The 19,450-nt window shown below is 43.6% G+C and overlaps 1 protein-coding gene across 6 annotated transcripts in view; it reads right to left on the reverse strand.

Annotated features, from left to right (window-relative positions):
- Positions 1-1,487: 1,487 nt before the first annotated feature.
- The window catches only part of LOC121484470 (putative protein ZNF720), a 110,850-nt gene continuing 92,887 nt past the window's right edge, over positions 1,488-19,450 (reverse strand). For 3 of the 6 annotated variants that reach the window (XM_041743783.1, XM_041743782.1, XM_041743781.1), the window contains 4 exons: positions 18,390-18,447; positions 3,101-3,227; positions 2,134-2,229; positions 1,488-1,943 (listed from right to left, as the gene is read on the reverse strand). In XM_041743783.1, coding sequence (XP_041599717.1) covers positions 1,855-1,943; positions 2,134-2,229; positions 3,101-3,227; positions 18,390-18,416 — 339 coding nt within the window. In that variant the 5' untranslated portion in view covers positions 18,417-18,447 and the 3' untranslated portion in view covers positions 1,488-1,854. Of the gene's footprint in view, positions 2,230-3,100; positions 3,228-18,389; positions 18,448-19,450 lie in introns of all 6 variants that reach the window. The other 3 variants (XR_005986042.1, XR_005986044.1, XR_005986043.1) reach the window with 1 other exon arrangement.

Here is a 19,450-nt window from a genome sequence, read left to right on the forward strand (position 1 = left end):
ACATGAAGAGCTAAAGGCTTCTACTTCACACATATGTGGAAAGAGGCAAATTCAATAAGCTCAGTAAACTCAAAGTAGGATAAATGTCAAGACAGAAACACAGTGACACATTACAATTAATCGATCAGAGATGCCTGGGGGGCTTAGCGGTTGAGCGTCTGCCTTTGGCTCAGGACATGATCCCAGGTCCGGGGAAGGAGTCCCACTCTGGGCTCACTGCAAGGAGCCGGCTTCTCCCTCTGCTTATGTCTCTGCTTCTCTCTGTGTGTCTCTCATGAATATATAAATAGAATCTTTAATATATATACATATTCATATGTGTGTATATATGTAAAACTCATCCATCAAAAATCAGAAGTGAAAAGAGAATTTTAAACCAACATGACAAAATCTACTCATCTTCTACAAGGGAGCCTCTATAGTATACTACTGAAATTCTCCGTAGACGTTACAACATAAAACTCTGCTATTGTGAATATTTAAAAGGGTACCTGGGTAGCTCAGTCAGTTACCCATCCACCTTCAACTGGGGTAGCGATCCCAGCATTCTGGGATACAACCCCATGTCATGCTCTCTGCTCAGCAGGGAGTCTGCTTCTCTGTCTCCCTCTCCCTCTTCCCCTGCTTGTGGGCTCTCTTTCAAGTAAACACATAAAATATTTTTTTTAATAGCATAAAGTTAGAAATCTACATACTAAACTGAATTAAAGTATGGGATGCCTGGGGGGCTCAACGGTTGAGCATCTGCCATTGGTCAGGTCGTGATCCCCGGGTCCAGGAATGGAGTCCCACATCGGGCTCTCCACAAGGAGCCTGATTCACCCTCTGCCTACATCTCTGCCTCTCTCTCTCTCTCTCTCTCTCTCTGTGTGTGTGTGTGTGTGTGTGTGTGTCTCTTATGAATAAATGAATAAACAAACAAACAAACAAAAAAACAAACAAACAAATAAATAAATAAATAGGGCAGCCCAGGTGGCTCAGCGATTTGGCGTCGCCTTCAGCCCAGAGCACGATCCTGGAAACCCGGGATCGAGTTCCCACGTCGGGCTCCCTGCATGGAGCCTGCTTCTCCCTCTGCCTCTCTCTCTCTGTGTCTCATAAATAAATAAAATCTTTAAAATAAATAATAAAAATAAAAATAAAAATAAAGAAATAAAACTTAAAAAATAAATCTTTTAAAAAAAGAATTATTCGAAGTAAAATTATTCTATATGCAAAACATTTTTTCAATATGGGAATTTTACTATCTACTTCACTTCTTATAAAGCACATACATGCCCATGTCATATCAGAACTTTTGATCTAGGGATGCCTGGGTGGCTCAGCCGTTGAGCCCCTGCCTTCAGCTCGGGGCATGATCCTGGAGTCCCGGGATCGAGTCTCACATCGGGCTCCCTGCATGGAGCCTGCTTCTCTCTCTCCCTATGTCTCTGCTTCTCTCTCTCTCTCTCTCTCTCTGTGTCTCTCATGAATAAATGAATACAACCTTAAAAAAATAAAAAATAAAGTGCTAGCAAATAAAGGTAGAATAAATAATGTAACTGGCCAGGACTAGTATGCAAATCTTAAATAATTCAGGCAAGGATCATCAAGGGACTTTATCTGATGAAATCACTGAGTTTCTAATTTTGTATGATTAAGATTAAAGCCTCCATAACAGTGGAATGCATATATCAGAAATCATGGGATGTCTGTCTCTAGTGTTCCTGGGATTTCTGCACCAAAACCCGTATGCCAACCACAACTCTGGCACACTTCCCACACGAGGCAAAACAGATCTTAGAAAAGAGTTAGCATCAAGTTCTTCAGAAACACGGAGATTTCCCCAAGGTCCTCAAAACGATGGAGAAGCTCTCAGATTATGGAGGCCCTCCCATTCCCATGGGAGTCTCCTGGCCCTCCCTGTGGATGTGATGGACCATAACTGGACCTGAAGGAGAATCCTTAAGAGAATAAAAGAGCATGATAATGTTGCATAATAGATGTCCCTTGGAAGAGACAGAGAAATACAACTGGGCTTCCCCAACTGACTTTGATTCAAGGAGAGCTACTGGAACCGCACTTTAGGGTCTATCGTCCTCCTTTAGACTCGGACCTCAACTTCTGTCATCTGCTTCACATATTCCCACCTACCTGGATGGATGGCTACTGTCTTCTTTGTCTGCAGATCCCAAGGTTCCCTCCTTTGCTCCAAAAAGGAGACCAAATCTGGCTTTGATACAATTAGACCTGTTTATTAGAGAAAGGGAATAGAAGTATTGCTGGAGATTCTTTCAATCCACTATTGTGCTCAATAGAGAAGAGAGGCCATTGTAAAATAACAGAAGATGATTTCCAAACACTGTTGACCAACAGCCACTTTAGAACAGGTAGGGTTTCAAATATTCACATCCTGACTTCCACTTCCAAGTACTGCTGATATAATAATGAGTAAAAATTAGAGTTTAAATGTGGGCAATAAGGGCAGCCCGTGTGGCTCAGCGGTTTAGCGCCGTCTTCAACCTAGGGCGTGATCCTGGAGACCTGGGATCGAGTCCCATGTCGGGCTCCCTGCATGGAGCCTGCCTATCCCTCTGCCTGTGTGAGTCTCTGCCTCTCTCTCTCTCTCTGTGTGTGTCTCTAATAAATAAATAAAAATCTAAAAAAAAAATGTTGGCAATACCATTTTATGCTGCTCAATGTTCAGAATTGCCACTAATCTACAGAAATGATGTTACCTTAAGGAAGGGGAAGCTAAAGCTGAAAAGCAAATATCATTAAGATTTTTCTCTAAACCTACAACCCCAGGTTGCCTGGGTGGCTCGGCAGTTGACCATCTGCTTGAGCATCTGCCTTTGGCTCAGGGTGTGGTCCCGAAGTCCCGGGATCAAGTCCCACGTCGAGATCCTTGCATGGAGCCTGCTTCTTCCTCTGCTCCCCACCCCTCTCTCTCATGAATAAATAAAAATAAAAACAAATAAATCTAAAAACCCCAACTTATGTTCCTTACTGCATGGACTGGATTCCAGTCATGCAATGAGGAATCACCCAAGAGACAGTCTTCAAAGGAAGGAACGAAACCTTGAGTTGGTTTGGGAAATCTCAGAGCAGTTATTCTCACCCACGAAGAGGAGGTGTCCATAGTTCTCTAACATCACATCTCTGTATAATTCCCGCTGAGTATGGTTCAGACATCTCCACTCCTCCTGAGAGAATTCTACGGCCACATCCCTGAACGTCAGCAGTCCCTGCAATAAATCCCACAATTACCAAATGGCCATTGACAAGAGTTCACAACGTACCTAAGATGAAAGAGGGAGTTAGTGTCACCAGCTAGAACCCATGATCTGACCCTCTCTGCTTACCTGCTTATAAATGCCAACCCTAGTCTCTCACATTTTACTTAACCTCTTCTTTCCACCTTAGCCTTTACTGAGGCCAAAACACCTCATGGGCAGTCTCCAGTGGTGAAACAGAAACTATCCAATGAAGAAGGGGAATGACTGCCCCGAGGAAGTGTTTGGCCTGGCGCAGGTTGAGGCAGACAGACTAAGGTGTAACCCATGGAGTCATCTATAGTTACTCTTACCTCATTATAATACTAAAATTCTCCATGCATGGAGGACAAACATCATTTACCTAAAGTACAAAGTATTTTCTTAACGTCTATATGCAACCTTATGCCAGCTCTACATAAGGTAACAGGCTACCCTTTCTAAATATCCACCCTAACCCCCCATAATAGGAAATCATTCATCATTTCCCCTTGCTCTGTGAGTCTCTGCTTTGGAAGTTATGCCCTATAATCTTATTTGTGGCAAATCAAGATCCCTGTGTGGGAGAACCCCATGTAGTGTAGTTTCCATCTGTGACTCACCAAGCAGTGAACTCCTGTCATTTGAGCTATTTTAGAACTAGTTCTGTCTTACGGGCGTCTCCTGCTTTATGCAGCAAAATAGTATTTAACATGGTATTAGGCTCTAATGTACTAACTTTGAGGTCAGAGGATAGCATGTGATCCACAAAACTTATAAATACTGTGTGTTGGGGATCCCTGGGTGGCTCAGCGGTTTAGCTCCTGCCTTCAGCCCAGGGCGTGATCCTGGAATCCTGGGATCCTGGGATCCAGTCCCCAATTGGGCTCCCTTCATGGAGCCTGCCGCTCCTGCTGCCTGCGTCTCTGCCCCTCTCTCTCTCTCTCTCTCTCTCTCTCTGTGTGTGTGTCTCTCATGAATGAATAAATAAAATCTTTAAATACATAAATATATAAATACTGTGTGTTGATCCAATGGAAGTTGTATATTGAAAGCATCAACATAGGTATACACGTTATTGAATACTATGTTTATATCATACAGTTAAGTTGTGTCTTTTTCTTACAGGGAAAGTTTTGGTGGGCTACAAATGTAGTCATCAACTTTTTTTTTTTTTAAATGGTAGCTCTCTCTGCTACTCCTACTGCTTGTGCTCACATGAGCTCTCTCTCAAATAAAGAAAGAATCTTTAAAAGAAACGTGACAGAGCAGCAAATTGTCATGGTGACGAATTTAAGAAACACTGTCAATGACCTGAGACTTATAAATCTCTTTGTGGATAATGTTGTTTCTTGCATTCACCCCATCTATACAAAGACATGAGATAGATACAAAACAGCTATTATTTGAGTCTAGCACAATGAGGGAATACAAGCAAAAAACGTTTGCCTTTAAACCAGAAGTGTGGGACACCTGGGTGGCTCAGCAGTTGAGCCTCGGCCTTTTGCTCCAGACGTGATTCCAGAGTCTCAGGATGGAGCCCCAGGATGGAGCCCCAGGATGGAGTCCCAGGTCGGGCTCCCCTCAAAGGGTCTGCTCTCCCTCTGCCTATATGTCTGTCTCTGTGTGTCTCTCATGAGTAAATAAATAGAAGCTTTTATAAAAAAGGAGTATGTCAGTGACATAAGTGTGGAATATAATAAAAACTCACAGGACAGAAGTCTGGTTGATGGAGAACCTCCACTCCCTGAAGTCGGTATGATCAACTACATGAAGCTGAGTTTTCATATGTCCAGTGGAAACTGCTTGGTGTGGGTTGGGAGTAAAAGGTCAAGAAACTATCCATGAGACATTTTTGGTGAAAAAAATCCTTTTCTTATTAACGCTCGGGGATATGACCCATGGGCAGAAAAAGCTGCAGTGTGATTTTGAGGAAGCACGGATTATATGCTTTTAAGCTGGGGGGGGGGGTGCACAGTATAGATAAAATAAGTTTCTAAAGGGATTTACATCTGTTCAAGAGGACTTCTAGGATGCTGGGAGTCTGGCTACCATCAAGGTAAGGTTGCTCTTTGCCTCAAGCAAAGCATTAACACTAAGGCAGCTGTGAATTCCCTGAGAAAAGTCAGACTTTGCGTGTCTCAAGTATTATCAGTGAGCTGCAAATCTCACTATGGACGTTTCATTTTACCTACGTTTCTTTTGCTTTGTTCTCCTAAGAAACTACAAGCAAAGAGAAACTCAGAAGAAAGAAGTTTCCAGGTGAAAAGCGATGGTTTCTGCACATTGCTCAGCAAATCTAAGATCCTTACAAAGAGAAAAGGAAAATAGGATCATTGCAGCAGAGACATCTAGCAGATCATCAAACCAAAAGAAGTTAACACCAGCTGTAATGAAACGTTGATATCCGTCCCTAAGGAACACTGAAGGACCCATTACTACTGGTGTTGAGGAAGGGACAGGCAGGGCTCACCAAAAATCCCAGAAATGGGGAGCCGTAAGAAAACCACAGATAAGGGAACATAAACAGACCAACTCGTTTGTTTTAAACCACAGAGATGAGATAGCGAAAGGAGAAGTAATCCTGGTGCTATCAGTGCTGATGTCAAGATTTAAGTCCCAGGGTCAGGTGTCTACAAAAGATCAAACATAAAAGCCTTCATTGGCAACCAGTTCGAAACCCCTCTCACTCTAGACAGCTTTCTTTCTGTTCTCACCCTCACTTGGTAAACTATCACTTCACCCTTTTGTGTCCACGAGAGTCATTCTTCCACTCGGCAGACAAGAACCCTGCAACAGTGTGTTCTTCATAGTCGCTGCTCTTAGGCAAACAGGCTTGAGCAATGGAATGCAGAAAGAGCCAGTGACCACCTGGCTGAATGCAGACAGGCCCATCAGGCGACCCACCCTGAAGTGTCCAGAGGCCTGAACTAGCCAAAGGGCTTCTTACAACCAGGTACACTTCCCCAAAAAAGGGAAGATTCCATTTGTTGCCATATCTCCTCATCTTCCCCCTTTAACCACAGCCCCCACGCTCTATACCTCTTTGCAGACAGCCTCTCCTCTGTGGTCCTACCTGCAGCTCCCTCCAGCTCCCTCGCTGTCTATTCAATGTGAACTTCTAGCTCCTTTGTTCTGCCTCAGGTGAATTCTCTCACTTCCTCTGCTACCAGCTTCTATCTGATGGTAGCCCTGTATTTGGGGGCCTGCATCCAATCAAGAGACGCCCCATTTAGGCACCACATTCTTGTGGCCCCTAAAGAGTAAATCAGAATGTAAACTATGAATACTCTTCATTTATACAAACTTCAGTTGTGGAGGCCAAGAAAAATTAAGGCCATTCCACCTCAAGTTTAGCATTAGCACAAGTACAGCCATCTTAGGCCCCTAGGAATAAGAGGTGAACTTTACAGGAAAAACTGCAGAATGTCCTAGGCAGGGAATCCCATATGGGAAAGACCATAAAGCCCAGAATGCCCTCTGCAGAGAATCCCGTATCAGATCTTAAGAAACTCCCCCCCACCGCCTTTCCCCATATTGGAAAGGAAAAACAAAAATTCCTCCGCCCCTTCTGAAAATCCCCTAGACCAGTCCATAAAAAAACCAGCTGTAACCCACTTCAGGGGTCCAAGCCCCTGCTCTGCTGTGTGGAGTATACTTGGACCCAAGCTCAAGCTTGTAAATAAACCCTCGTGTACTTGCATCCGTGTCGGCTCCTTGGTGGTTTCTCAGATTCGCAGTCTTGGGCCCAACAGAGTCACAGACGGTTTCCATTTCCTGTAATATCTAGTATATTTTAAATATAGTACCTTCTCCATATTCTAAACAGTAAGACTGGGCCCCCGTTTGTTCTCAGACAATATTCCCTTTTTTTTGGGATCTTATATCCACTGTGTTTATTATTTAACTTGGGGGATTCCTGGGTGGCTCAGTAGTTTAGCGCCTGCCTTCGGCACAGGGCGAGATCCTGGTATCCTGGGATCCAGTCCCACGTCAGGCTCCCTGCATGGAGCCTGCGTCTCCCTCTGCCTGTGTCTCTGCCTCTCTCTCTCTCTGTGTCTCTCATGAATAAATTCATAAAGTCTAAAGGAAAAAAAAAAAGGATTCTTTAACTCAACACCGTCCCCGTGGATCTCTCACAAAGGAACTATTTTCAATACTTGCACGCAGGTCTGTAATTCAAAGTGACAACTGTTGATGGCCTACTGAGAGCCAGATTGGGGAGAAGGGATAAAAGGCTCTGGTTAATAGGGAGAAGTGGTCTAAAGACCTGATCTTGAGTGTCATTTCTGAAAAGGTTTAAAAATTAGGTGCAAACATAAAGCAGAAACATGAGAACTAGAAAAACCAATGTTTGCAATATCTAAATCTGAGGAATTTGGGGAGAAAAGGAGGACATGGCCTCTGACCTGGGATGCAAGGCTTACCTGACAACTGGCCATTTCGTCTGTCACCTCCTTTTCTAGAGCTCTTTCTCAGAAGAGATTGCAGGAGAAATCACAGCTGCACCAGAAAAAATGCCTTTAAAGCCACCAGCAGAGCCTCTCGGAAGCTGCTCGCCTGCAGGTAGGACTTTGAAATGCAAAGGCCCAACTTCCTCATCCTTTGTGTCAGGAGCTATTCAGAACTGATTCTCTCCCTGGAGACCAATCTTTGAGTTTTTCCTTCTCTGCTTTTCAGGGGGCCTACTCTTCCACAGATGGAGACAGATTCCACTGGAGGCTAGGAAAAGTGTGCTGCATGGAACTGACCCTCCCAGGCTCATGTGCATTTAATTAAAACAACACTGTTGTTTCCACCCTCACGGAATGACAGAATGCGGGGGGGGGGGCACTAGATATGATTCTTTTTGAAACTCCACACATGATCCTATTGGGAAGCATTTGGAGAGGCGACCAGGCCAAAAGGAATGACCGTTCTTTTGGTTGTTATCCAGATTTAAATCCATGTCTTCTCCAGTGATCAGTTTCTGGAATTTACACTTTCTCCCTCTTGCAGCTACGCGGAGGAAAACACCCTTACAAGTGGAGCTTTCCCTTATAAATACAAATGTGTGTTGCAAAAGGCACCTTCTACTGGGTTTCAGAGCTTTTCCTTTGTTTCTTTAAAATAATCCTTAGGTGGGACCCCTGGATGGCTCAAGGGTTAAGCGTCTGCCTTCCCCTCAGGGTGTGATCCTGGAGTCCCGGAAACCAGGCCCGCATCCCGCATCTCCTGCATTGGGCTCCCTGCATGGAGTCTGCTCCTCCTCCCTCTACCTTAGTCTCTGTCTCTGTGTGTCTCTTGTGGATAAATTAAATCTTAAAATAAAATAAATAAATAAAATAAAATAAAATAAAATAAAATAAAATAAAATAAAATAAAATAAAATAAAATAAAATAAAATAAAATAAAATAAATAAAATAAATAAAATAAAATAAAATAAAATAAAATAAAATAATCCTTAGGCCAAAGAGACATGTTTTGTGGTGACAAAATGCTCCCCTTCCATAGGAAAGTTTATTTTCATAAGTCCCTGCCAAATAATGGTACAAATTAAATGTACTTTTTAAATTCCCATTGATGGGACACCTGCGTGGCTCAGTGGTTGAGCTTCTGCCTTCCACTCAGGGTGTGATCCCTGGGTTCTGGGATCAAGTCCTGCATCAAGCTCCCCATAGGGAGTCTGCTTCTCCCTCTGCCTTTGTCTCTGCCTCTTTCTGTGTCTCTCATGCGTGAATGAAAAAAAGAAAAATCTTTAAAAAATAAGTAAATAAAAAGAAATTCCCATTGATGTAAAGTGTTGGGGTTTGGAGCCAGTAGCCAAGAAAGAATTCTTGAGACGTCTTTAGTGCAGAAAGGTGGTTTTGTTAAAGTACAGGGACAGGACCCATGGGCAGGAAGAGCTGCACTGGGGTTGCAACAGGTGACTGATTATATAGTTTGAAGTTGGGAGAGAAGAAATGGCCCGTTGTCAGGAAAGCCTGGTGTCCTGGGTCAGAGGCCATGTCCTCTTTTTCTCCAGAAATTCCTCACATTTAAAAATTGCAAACACTGATTTTTCTAGTTTTGATGTTTCTGCTTTATGTTCGGGACAGCATGAGCCTCCAAAGCATTTTGGAAAGAAGGCTTCCAGGATGTCGACAGGGCTAGCTTTTTTTTTTTTTTTAAGATTTTATTTATTCATGAGAGACACAGAGAGAGGGAGACATACACACAGAGGGAGAAGCAGGCTCCCCACAGGTAGCCCGGTGTGGGACTCAAACCTGGGACTCCAGGATCACGCCCCCAGTCTAAGTCAGAGGCTCAACCGCTGAGCGACCCAGGCGTTCCAGGGGCTAGCTCCTTGGAAGGAAAGGACACTTAGTACTCTTCAATAAATCCTGTCACGAGACACCTCAGATGTATATTGGTGGGCTATATGTCGGAGGAAAATTGCTAACATTTATCTTGGGAGGTAGAGATAAAGATAGTTTCTAAAGGAATTTTTATATGTTAAAGTAAACACAAAGGAGACACTTGGGTGGCTCAGTCTGTTAAATGTCTGCCTTGGGCTCACATCATAATCTGAGGGTCCTGAGATGTAGTCTTGGATGGGGGCTTCCTGCTCAGTGGGGAATCTGCTTCTCCCTCTCCCTCTGCTTCTACCCCCAGGTCACTTGCTCTCTCTCTCTCTTTCATTATTTATAAACAAAAGTCTTTACAAAAATAAAGAATAGACTCATAGATGGGGGTGGGGGAGAAAAGGACAGGAGGAGGGGTGGTGGTAGAATAATGTTATTGTACGATTGTCTGATTGTCTTTTGCCCTAAGCAAAGTGTCAACATACAGATAGTTGAGCTCCCAGAGGAAGGTCACTCTACTTAGTTGAGGACTTGTCAATAGGCTGCAGGCAGTAAGGAAATTTAATTTTTTCTTTTGCCTTTGTTTCCCACATCACCATCAGTAGTAAATGAGAATTCTAATTCATCCATATTTTTATTAAAATTGGGTATTATCTGGGGCAGCCTGGGTGGCTCAGCGGTTTAGTGCGGCCTTCGGCCCAGCGCCTGATCCTGAAGACCTGGGATTGAGTCCTGCGTCGGGCTCCCTGCATGGAGCCTGCTTCTCCCTCTGCCTGGGTCTCTGCCTCTCTCTCTGTCTCTCATGAATAAATAAATAAAATCTTAAAAAAAATAAAAATAAAAATAAATAAATAAAAATAAAAATAAAAATAAAATAAAATAAAATTGGGTATTATCGTGTTTTCATTATTTTAGCCATTCTAGAAAATATTCAGTGGTTTCTCACTGTAAAATATCAAGTAGTCTTACTACGGTTGTCCTGGTGACTGAACTTGAAACCACTTAAAAGTATGAAGTTAAAGAAAATCAAAATGTCTGCATTAAAACATCTGCATTAAAACATCAGTGAGGCGGGCAGCCCCGGTGGCTCAGTGGTTTGGCGCCACCTGCATCCTGGAGTATGATCCTGGAGACCTGGGATTGAGTCCCACATCGGGCTCCCTGCATGGAGCCTGCTTCTCCCTCTGCCTGTGTCTCTGCCTCTCTCTCTGTGTCTATGAATAAATAAATAAAATCTGAAAAAAAAAAAAAAAGACCCATCTTTATAAAATAAAAAACAAAAAAAACCCATCAGTGAGGCATGATGTTAAACCTGGTAACCCTTTTTCTCTTTTGGGAATCCTCCCCTCCTCCCTTCTTGACTTTTTTTTTTTTTTTTTTTAAGGAATCTGATCCTAACTGAAAACATTATAAACTGAGCTTGTAGCACAAACACAATTCCTATTGAAACTAGATAGCTCCTGATGAAGTGGAAGAGCAAGATTCTTGTCTCAAGGAATCCAAGAATGAATCTCAAAGACAGAGAGTGAATAAAGCCATAAAGTTTCATTAAGTAAGGATACAGAAAAAGCTCTCAAGAGTGAGAGGGGTCCTGACAGGATTGTCAACGTGAGTCTCCAAGGACAGTCTTTTATTTAGAACTGATTAGGTGGGACACCTGACTGTCTCAGCAGTTGAGTCCTGCCTTGGGCTTAGGGCATGATCCCAGAGTCCCAGGATTAAGTCTGGCATCAGGCTCCAGGCGTGAAGTCTGCTCCTCCCTCTGGCTACGTGTCTCTCTCGATCTCCTCTCTCTCTCTCTCTCTGTCTCTCATGAATAAATAAAATCTTAAAATATGTATATATATATATATATGTATATATATATATATATATATATATGTCTTATTTTCTGTAAGTATTGCTCTTTCTTGGTATAGCTGAACACAAGCACACAGCTATAAAATGAAATAGATTATTAGATTTCACTAAATGTCTGAATTAATCCTTGGCCCACCTGCCTCACATCCCTCTAATTTCAATTAAGAGGTCAGTGTGGACACTCTAGACACAACACAGGTGGAAAATTGTCTGTGATGCATATGCTGTAGCTTGGAAAGAAATTGAGGAGATACAGAAGAACTGGAGATAATTAAAAAATAAAACAAATACAATTTATCTTTGTGTACTCACAGGCAGGTATGCAACCCAGAGACAGGTTTCCTCTTTCCACATGAAGAATTCATGCAATTATTCTTCCTACGATTTTCCTCTCTCATGTCTTGCCTCATGTTGGAATATTTTCCTCCTACTTATGGGATATCTATTACATACGCAGTTACTGCCATGTGTGGATATTCATTTAAACATCAAAAGAACCCCTCCATTCCGATGTGGGATTCAATCTGTTATTAGGATCCATGGGTAGAGTGCTTTGGAGTTCCTGGGTAAGTCCAGAATGAGCCATTGAGACAAAAACAGATTAAGTAAACTCTGTGGGGATCTTCTCTAAAGTGTGCACAGGGCAGCCCAGGTGGCTCAGCGGGTTAGCGCCTGCCTTTGGCCTGGGGTGTGATCCTGGAGTCCCGGGATCGGGATAGAGTCCCACATTGGGCTCCCTGCATGGAGCCTGCTTCTCCCTCCGCCTGTGTCTCTGCCTCTCTCTCTTTCTCTGTCTCATGAATAAATAAATATACCTTAAAAAAAAAACAAACAAACAAACACTGAGCACAGGGGGAATGCCTAGGATGCCTGGGAAGATGGTTGATCTCAAGGGGGTGGTTGAGGTATCATATCAGTAGTTATTATTATCCTGTGACTCTGCAGGGTGTTATTTAGGGAGTGCACTAGTGAAAAGGTCTTGTGTCAGTTCACGTCCCCTGCAAACCACCTGACTACACAGAATGGATGTCAGGTAGCACTATGATGGAGGAGTTTACCTAAACTGCCAATAATACCTTTAAAATCATCTGTAATATATTCATCTTGTTGTCCCAAGTGTTAAAAGGAGGAGAAAATGATGCAATACTAAACTGTGGGGAAATATAGCCATGCCTTATAAAAAGTCTGAGGCCACTGCGAAAATGGATTACTAGTTGTATTATGTCACTCTGTTACCAAACGGGTGGTAGATACTGTCTGTGGTCTGCATTTTTTTTTTCTTAGAGACTTTATTTACTCATGAGAGATAGAGACACAGAAAGAGGCAGACATAAGCAGAGGGAGAAGCAGGCTTCCTGTGGGAGCCTGATGTGGGACTTGATCTCAAGACCCAGGGATCTTGACCTGCGCCAAAGGCAGATGCCCACTATTGAGCCACCCAGGCATCCCTGTGGTCTACATTCTTTTATTTTTTTTTTTTGATAGTCACACAGAGAGAGAGAGAGAGAGAGGCAGAGACACAGGCAGAGGGAGAAGCACGCTCCATGCACCGGGAGCCCGACGTGGGATTCGATCCCGGGTCTCCAGGATCGCGCCCTGGGCCAAAGGCAGGCGCCAAACCGTTGTGCCACCCAGGGATCCCTGTGGTCTGCGTTCTTAAAGTAAGGTAGGGAATTAGTGGTGGCCAGATAATACATCATTCATTACATATCAGTGTTAACACATCAAAAACCATTATATTCTATTCATTAAAATACAGGAAGGGGCTGGGCTTTTGTGGGAAAATACAGGATGTAGCTGGTTTTGACTGGAATTGTGTCTGTGCTACCAGCTTTGTTCATCATGTTTTCAGGGTGGAACTGTTTTCCTGAAACAAAAGGCTAAGAAAGGGGAGAGGAGGTTTGCAGAACAGAGGAAAAGGGATGCTTAGTTTAAGTCCTGCTGATGTTTTAATGCAGCCATTTTGATTTTGTTCAAGTTTATGCTTTTAAGTGGTTTCAGTTTGAGTCATCAGGACAACTGTAGGAAGACCACTTCATATTTTATGGTGAGAAACCACTCAGTATTTTCTAGACTGACTAAAATGGAGAAAAAATTTCAAAGGAGAGTGTTAACAAATTAGAATTCTCATATATTGGTGGTGGGAGGGCAATATGCACATTCACTGTGGAAAACAGTGTGGCAAGTGGGGGGGACAGATAGCCAGCTGAGGACAAAGCACAAGCCCAGGGCAGTACCTTGACAAGTTCCTTGAAACAGGCAGAGGGACATTCCTCTATGGACACAACTCTCTCGGTGTTAATACTTTGCTAAGGGCAAAAGGAAATCTTAGCTTGACCCCCAGGACCCTAGAAGTCTACTTTTTTTTTTTTTTTTTTAAGACTTTTATTTATTGGGCAGCCTGGGTGTCTCAGTGGCTTAGCGCCATCCCAGGACCACCACCTGAACCAAAGGCAGACACTCAATATCTGAGCCAGCCAGGTGCCCCAACAGTTGTACTTTACAATTACAGTTTGTTTTTGTTTTAAAGATTTTATTTATTTATTCATGACAGGCACAGAGAGAGAAAGAGAGGCAGAGACACAGGCAGAGGGAGAAGCAGGCTTCATGCAGGGAGCCTGACATGGGACTCGATCCTCGGTCTCCGGGATCACACCCCGGGCTGAAGGTGGCACTAAACTGCTGGGCCACTAGGGCTGTCCTACAATTACAGTTCTGCAAGCTTTGAAAATATACCCTCGCTGACAGATCCATAGAGAAGATATTGAGTCCAACATTCCTGTTGCTGACGGGGTCCTGGGATATCAGCCAAGGAAAACACTTGTCCTTTAGGGCCCACCTGAATGCTTATCAGCTCTGTGTAGGCCAGGAATAAGAAAACGCACAAATAAACGCTATTATATATATAAGGTCCAGGATAACACAGAATGCTCTTAAAAAAGAAGAGACTTGCTGTTTAGAATATGAAAAAGATTAAAAAAAAAAAAGGAATATGAAAAAGATACTCTATTTAAACTATACTAGGTAGGGACGCCTGGGTGGCTCAGTGGTTGAGTGTCTGTCTTTGGCTCAGGGCGTGGTCCCAGAGTCCCAGGATCCAGTCCCATGCCTGGCTCCCCTCGAGGAGCCTGACTCTCCCTCTGCCTGTGTCTCTGCCTCTCTCTCTGTGTGTCTCGTGAATAAATAAATAAAAATTTTGAACATATGTAAATATATACTAGGTATTACAAGACAGTGAAAGTATATGTGACTGAAATTTGTATAAATCCACTGTGTTCTCAGAATTCAATTAATATTCTGGTTTTATCTTTGAGGAGGACAAAAACATATCAGTAACAACAGTCTGATGAAGTTGATGGATGAAGTTGATGAAGTTTTGGAATATAGGTGAGGTCCAGAGCCAACAACCAGGAAAGAATTCTTGAGACGTCCTTTGGTGCTAAATGGTGGTTCTATTATAAAGCACAAGGACAGGGCCTGCGGGCAGGAAGAGTCCCTGCCCTGGGCCTGTGAGGGGTGGCTGATTATACACCTGGGAGTTGGGAGGGGTTTGAGGATAGCATACTCTCTAAGGAATTTTGGAAGCAAGGTTTCCAGGACCTTGAAGGGACTGGCAATTATTGGGAAAAGGCCACGTATTACCGTCTAATAAAACCTGAGTCATGAGACCCTTCACAAGGATATATCTGTGGGTCACGTGCTGGGGGGATGATCGCCAACATCTACCTTGGGGGTGTAGAAATAAAGGACATTTCTAAAAGAAATTTCAAAGGTTAAAGTAGACTTACAGGCTCCTGGGGGTCAGGCAAAGATTGCCTTTTGCTCTACGCAAAGTGTGACCATCGAGACTGTTGAGTCCGGAGAGGAATGTCCCTCTGCCTGTTTCAAGGACTTGTCAATGTGCTGGCCCTGGCTCATCATTTGTCCTCAGCTAGCCCTCTGTTCCCCCATCTCTTTAGGCACTGATAGTAGTTTGTTTCCTACAGCTAATGTTACCTTCCTTTCCTCGGCTTGCTCCTCTCTGCCAGACTTCTCCCTATGAAATTCATACTTTCCTTCTTATCTTTCCTAAGGATCTTAGACAGGTTTACTGAAGGATGTGCAGAAACTATCACATTTAAAGAGGAAACTTCTGAATTCTCTCGCTTGTAGTTTCTAATGAGAACAAAAGCGAAAGAAATGTTCCCTGATAAATACTTGAGATGGGCAGAGTCTGAGAGGACTGAAGGAATTCACAACTGCCTTAACGTTAATGCTTTGTTAGAGGCCAAAAGCAACTTTTGTTTGGCAATAGCCAGACCTCTAGGATCCTGTAAGTCTTCGTTAATATATGAAATTCTCTTTAGAAATTCCCCTTATCTTTGCCCCCACCTTAAAAGTATATAATCATGGGCTTTTCAAAAGGATACTGCAGGTCTTTCTGTCCTCTAGTATGGTCCTGTCCCTATGTTTTAATATAAACAGCTTTTTGCAACAAAATATTCTCAGGATACCTTTTTGATCCTTAGCTCCAGGCCCACATCACATTAGTTTCCAGTGGACAATGAACGCTCTCACGGTCATGCAGTGAGATATTTACTTCTGGGAGTGGAGGCTCTCAATCAGACCTCCATCTTGTGGGTTTCTTTCTTTCTTCTTCTTCTTTTTTTTTTTTTTAAAGATTTCACCCATTTATTTATGAGAGACAGTAAGAGAGGCAGAGACACAGGCAGAGGGAGAAGCAGGCTCCATGCAGGGAGCCCGACGTGGGACTCGATCCAGGTCTCCAAGATCACGCCCTGTGCTGAAGGCAGGCGCCAAACCGCTGAGCCACCCGGGCTGCCCCATCTTGTGGGTTTCTATGTTACTCCATACTTAGTGTCATAGTTATCCTTCTTTTCTTTTTTTTTTTCTAGGTTTTATTTATTTTTCATGAGAGGCACAAAGAGAGAGGCAGAGACCTAGGCATAGGGAGAAGGAGGCTCCATGCGTGCTGCAGACTCCATCCCAGGCCCCAGGAATCGTGACCAGAGCCAAAAGCAGATGCTGTAGCACTGAGCCACCCACGCACTCCTAGAGTTAACTTTCTATTTACTTCTTTGTATTTAAAAGAAAAACAACACACAAGAATCACATAATTAGGGCATCTGGGTGGCTGAAAGTTTGAGCAACCGCCTTTGGCTCAGGTTGTGGTCCCGGGGTCTTAGGATCGAGTCCCGCATCCCACTCCCTGTACAGAGTCTGTTTCTCCTTCTGCTGATGTCTGTCTCTCTCTCTCTCCACTTCTCTCATGAATAAATAATAAAATCTTAAAAAAAAAATCACAAAATTAGCATGTTTGTCTTAAAAGCCTGAAAGGTAGTATAACAACAGATGGAAAATATACCAGGTGTGTTTGTCACCCAAAAGATACTTGATTTACTGCCAATGAGGAGATCATGGAGAATAATATCCCAAGCAGAGAGTCACAGAGCAAGGGGAAAGGTTTCCTGTTGATTAGGGTTAGGCTGGATGTTTAGAAAGAGGGGCCTTGTCATCATATGTAGAGCTTGGCATAAGGCCCCAACAGTTGTACACATACCTTGTGTGTTTGTGGGACCCAGGAAATCTAACAAAAAATCCCCTACCCCTGGACAAGCAGAGCAGGACTAACTCCATTTTGTGCTACACCCGCCATCTCATGTAAAACCCCCCACACGACCTGCCTATTGTTTAAGGCACTCCCTCACCCTAGTTTAGCTATTAAGTACACCCTTATCAGAAACCAGCACACCTAATTAGGAATGCGGGACCTCTGACCTTTAACCAGCCAAGGAATGAAAACCCCTCTTCTGCCCACCAAACCTGCCGGTAAATTCTAACCAGAATAATAGGCTAGTTCAAATGGTCACTATAGGGCGAATCGTGATTCAATTGGCCACCTGCGTGTGCACCATCATGACTGTGCAACTTTCTGCGTATGTTACAATCTCATTGGCCACTGGCCCCTATAACACTGCTGTGCTTCTTAGTCTCGGGGTCCAAGCCCCTGCTCTGCTGTATGGAATATACTTGGACCCAAGCTCGAACTTGTAAATAAACCCTCTTGTACTTGCAACGGTGTCGGCTCCTTGGTGGTTTCTCGGATTCGCAATCTTGGGCACAACATGTTATGTAACTGAGGTTTCTCCTCCTTGGCTGGAAATTTTGGTAATAGAATGAGGTAAAAGTAATTATAGGTTACCCCCAGAGGTTACTGTTTGTTACCTTTATAAAGAGTAAGTTAGGGGTTTAGCTCAATTGGGCTGGCTCAAGGTCTTCCTCAGGTGATGTAGTTTTACTTGATCAAGAAAGAATTCTTGAGAGGTCTTTGGTGCACAAAAGTGATTGTTTTAAAGCATGGGGTCAGGACCCACCAGTAAAAGGAGTTGCTGTTGCTGCTGCAGCCTGCTGCCCGCTGTCTGCTGGCTCCACTTGCCCAGAGACTATGAGGACCAACTGATCATATATTCTGCGGTTGGGGAAAGTAAAGATAAGGGAAGTTCCAAACGGACTTTGTCGACCACGGCAGCCCGGGTGGCACAGCAGCTTTAGCTCTGCCTTCAACCCAGGTCGTGATCCTGGAGACCTGGGATGGAGTCCCTTGACGGGCTCCCTGCATGGAGCCTGCTTCTCCCTCTGCCTGTGTCTCTGCCTCTCTCTCTCTCTCTCTCTCCCTCCCCCGCCCTCTGTGTCTCTCTTGAGTAAATAAAATCTTAAAAAAAACAAAACAAAAAAACACTCAACCTGACACAATGGCTTTGTTATTGTCAAAGTAAGGTTGTTTTTCTCACTAGTAAGGCATTCACCTTAAGAGAGTTGAGTACTTCCTGGAGGAACTTTATACTCTGACTTAAGTAAGTATTTGTCAATGGGTTGCATTCTTTTTTTTTAATGGGTTGGATTTTATAGGGACATTTAATGTTATATACATTTCTTTCTGCCTTTGTTTCCCACATCAAGATCAGTCCTTACCTTTCCTTGGATAGTTTCTGTTTCCATCACAGGAGACTCTGCCCATGGGGTGTTTTGCCTGAAGTAAAAGATGTGGTGGAAAGAGAGGGTAAGTAAAATGTGGGACAAAGGTTGGAGAGTACAAGCAGGAAAACAGTGAAGGTCAGGTCTTGGGGTCTAGCTGGTGACATTAATGCTGTCTTTCATCTTTAGGACCTTTGTGAATTTTGCCTAAGGCCTCATGGTAACTGTGGTATTTATTACAGGCACTGCTGACATTCAGGGATGTGGCCATAGAATTCTCTCAGGAGTAGATATGTCTTAACCACATTCAGCAGATACTCTACAGGGATGTGGTGTTAGAGAACTATGGACACCTCCTCCTCTTGGGTGAGGATCACTCCTTCGAGATTTTCCATACCACACTCAGGGTTTCCTTCCTTCCTTTGAAGACTGTCTCTTGGAAGATTCCTCTTTGAATGATTGGAATTTGGATCTGGGCAGTGAAGGAAAAAAGTTGTGTTTTGTAGCGTGGGACCCAGGAAATCTAACAAAAAATCCCCTACCCCTGGACAAGCAAAGGAGGACTAACTCCATTTTGTGCTACACCCGCCATCTCATGTAAAATCCCCCACAAGACCTGCCTATTGTTTAAGGCACTCCCTCACCCTAGTTTAGCTATTAAGCACACCCTTATCAGAAACCCGCACACTTTGGAATGCGGGACCTCTGACCTTTAACCAGCCAAGGAATGAAAACCCCTCTTTTGCCCACCAAAACTGCGCGCAAATTCTAACCAGAATAATAGGCTAGTTCAAATGTGAATCGTAATTCAATGGCCACCTGCGTGTGCACCAACATGACTGTGCAACTTTCTGCGTATGTTACAATCTCATTGGCCTCTGGCCCCTATAACACTGCTGTGCTTCTTAGTCTCGGGGTCCAAGCCCCTGCTCTGCTGTATGGAGTATACTTGGACCCAAGCTTGAGCTTGTAAATAAACTCTCGTGTACTTGCAACGGTGTCGGCTCCTTGGTGGTTTCTCCGATTCGCAATCTTGGGCACAACATTTGGGGGCTCGT

The sequence above is a fragment of the Vulpes lagopus genome, chromosome 2 (assembly GCF_018345385.1).
Source record: "Vulpes lagopus strain Blue_001 chromosome 2, ASM1834538v1, whole genome shotgun sequence".
NCBI lineage: Eukaryota > Metazoa > Chordata > Mammalia > Carnivora > Canidae > Vulpes > Vulpes lagopus.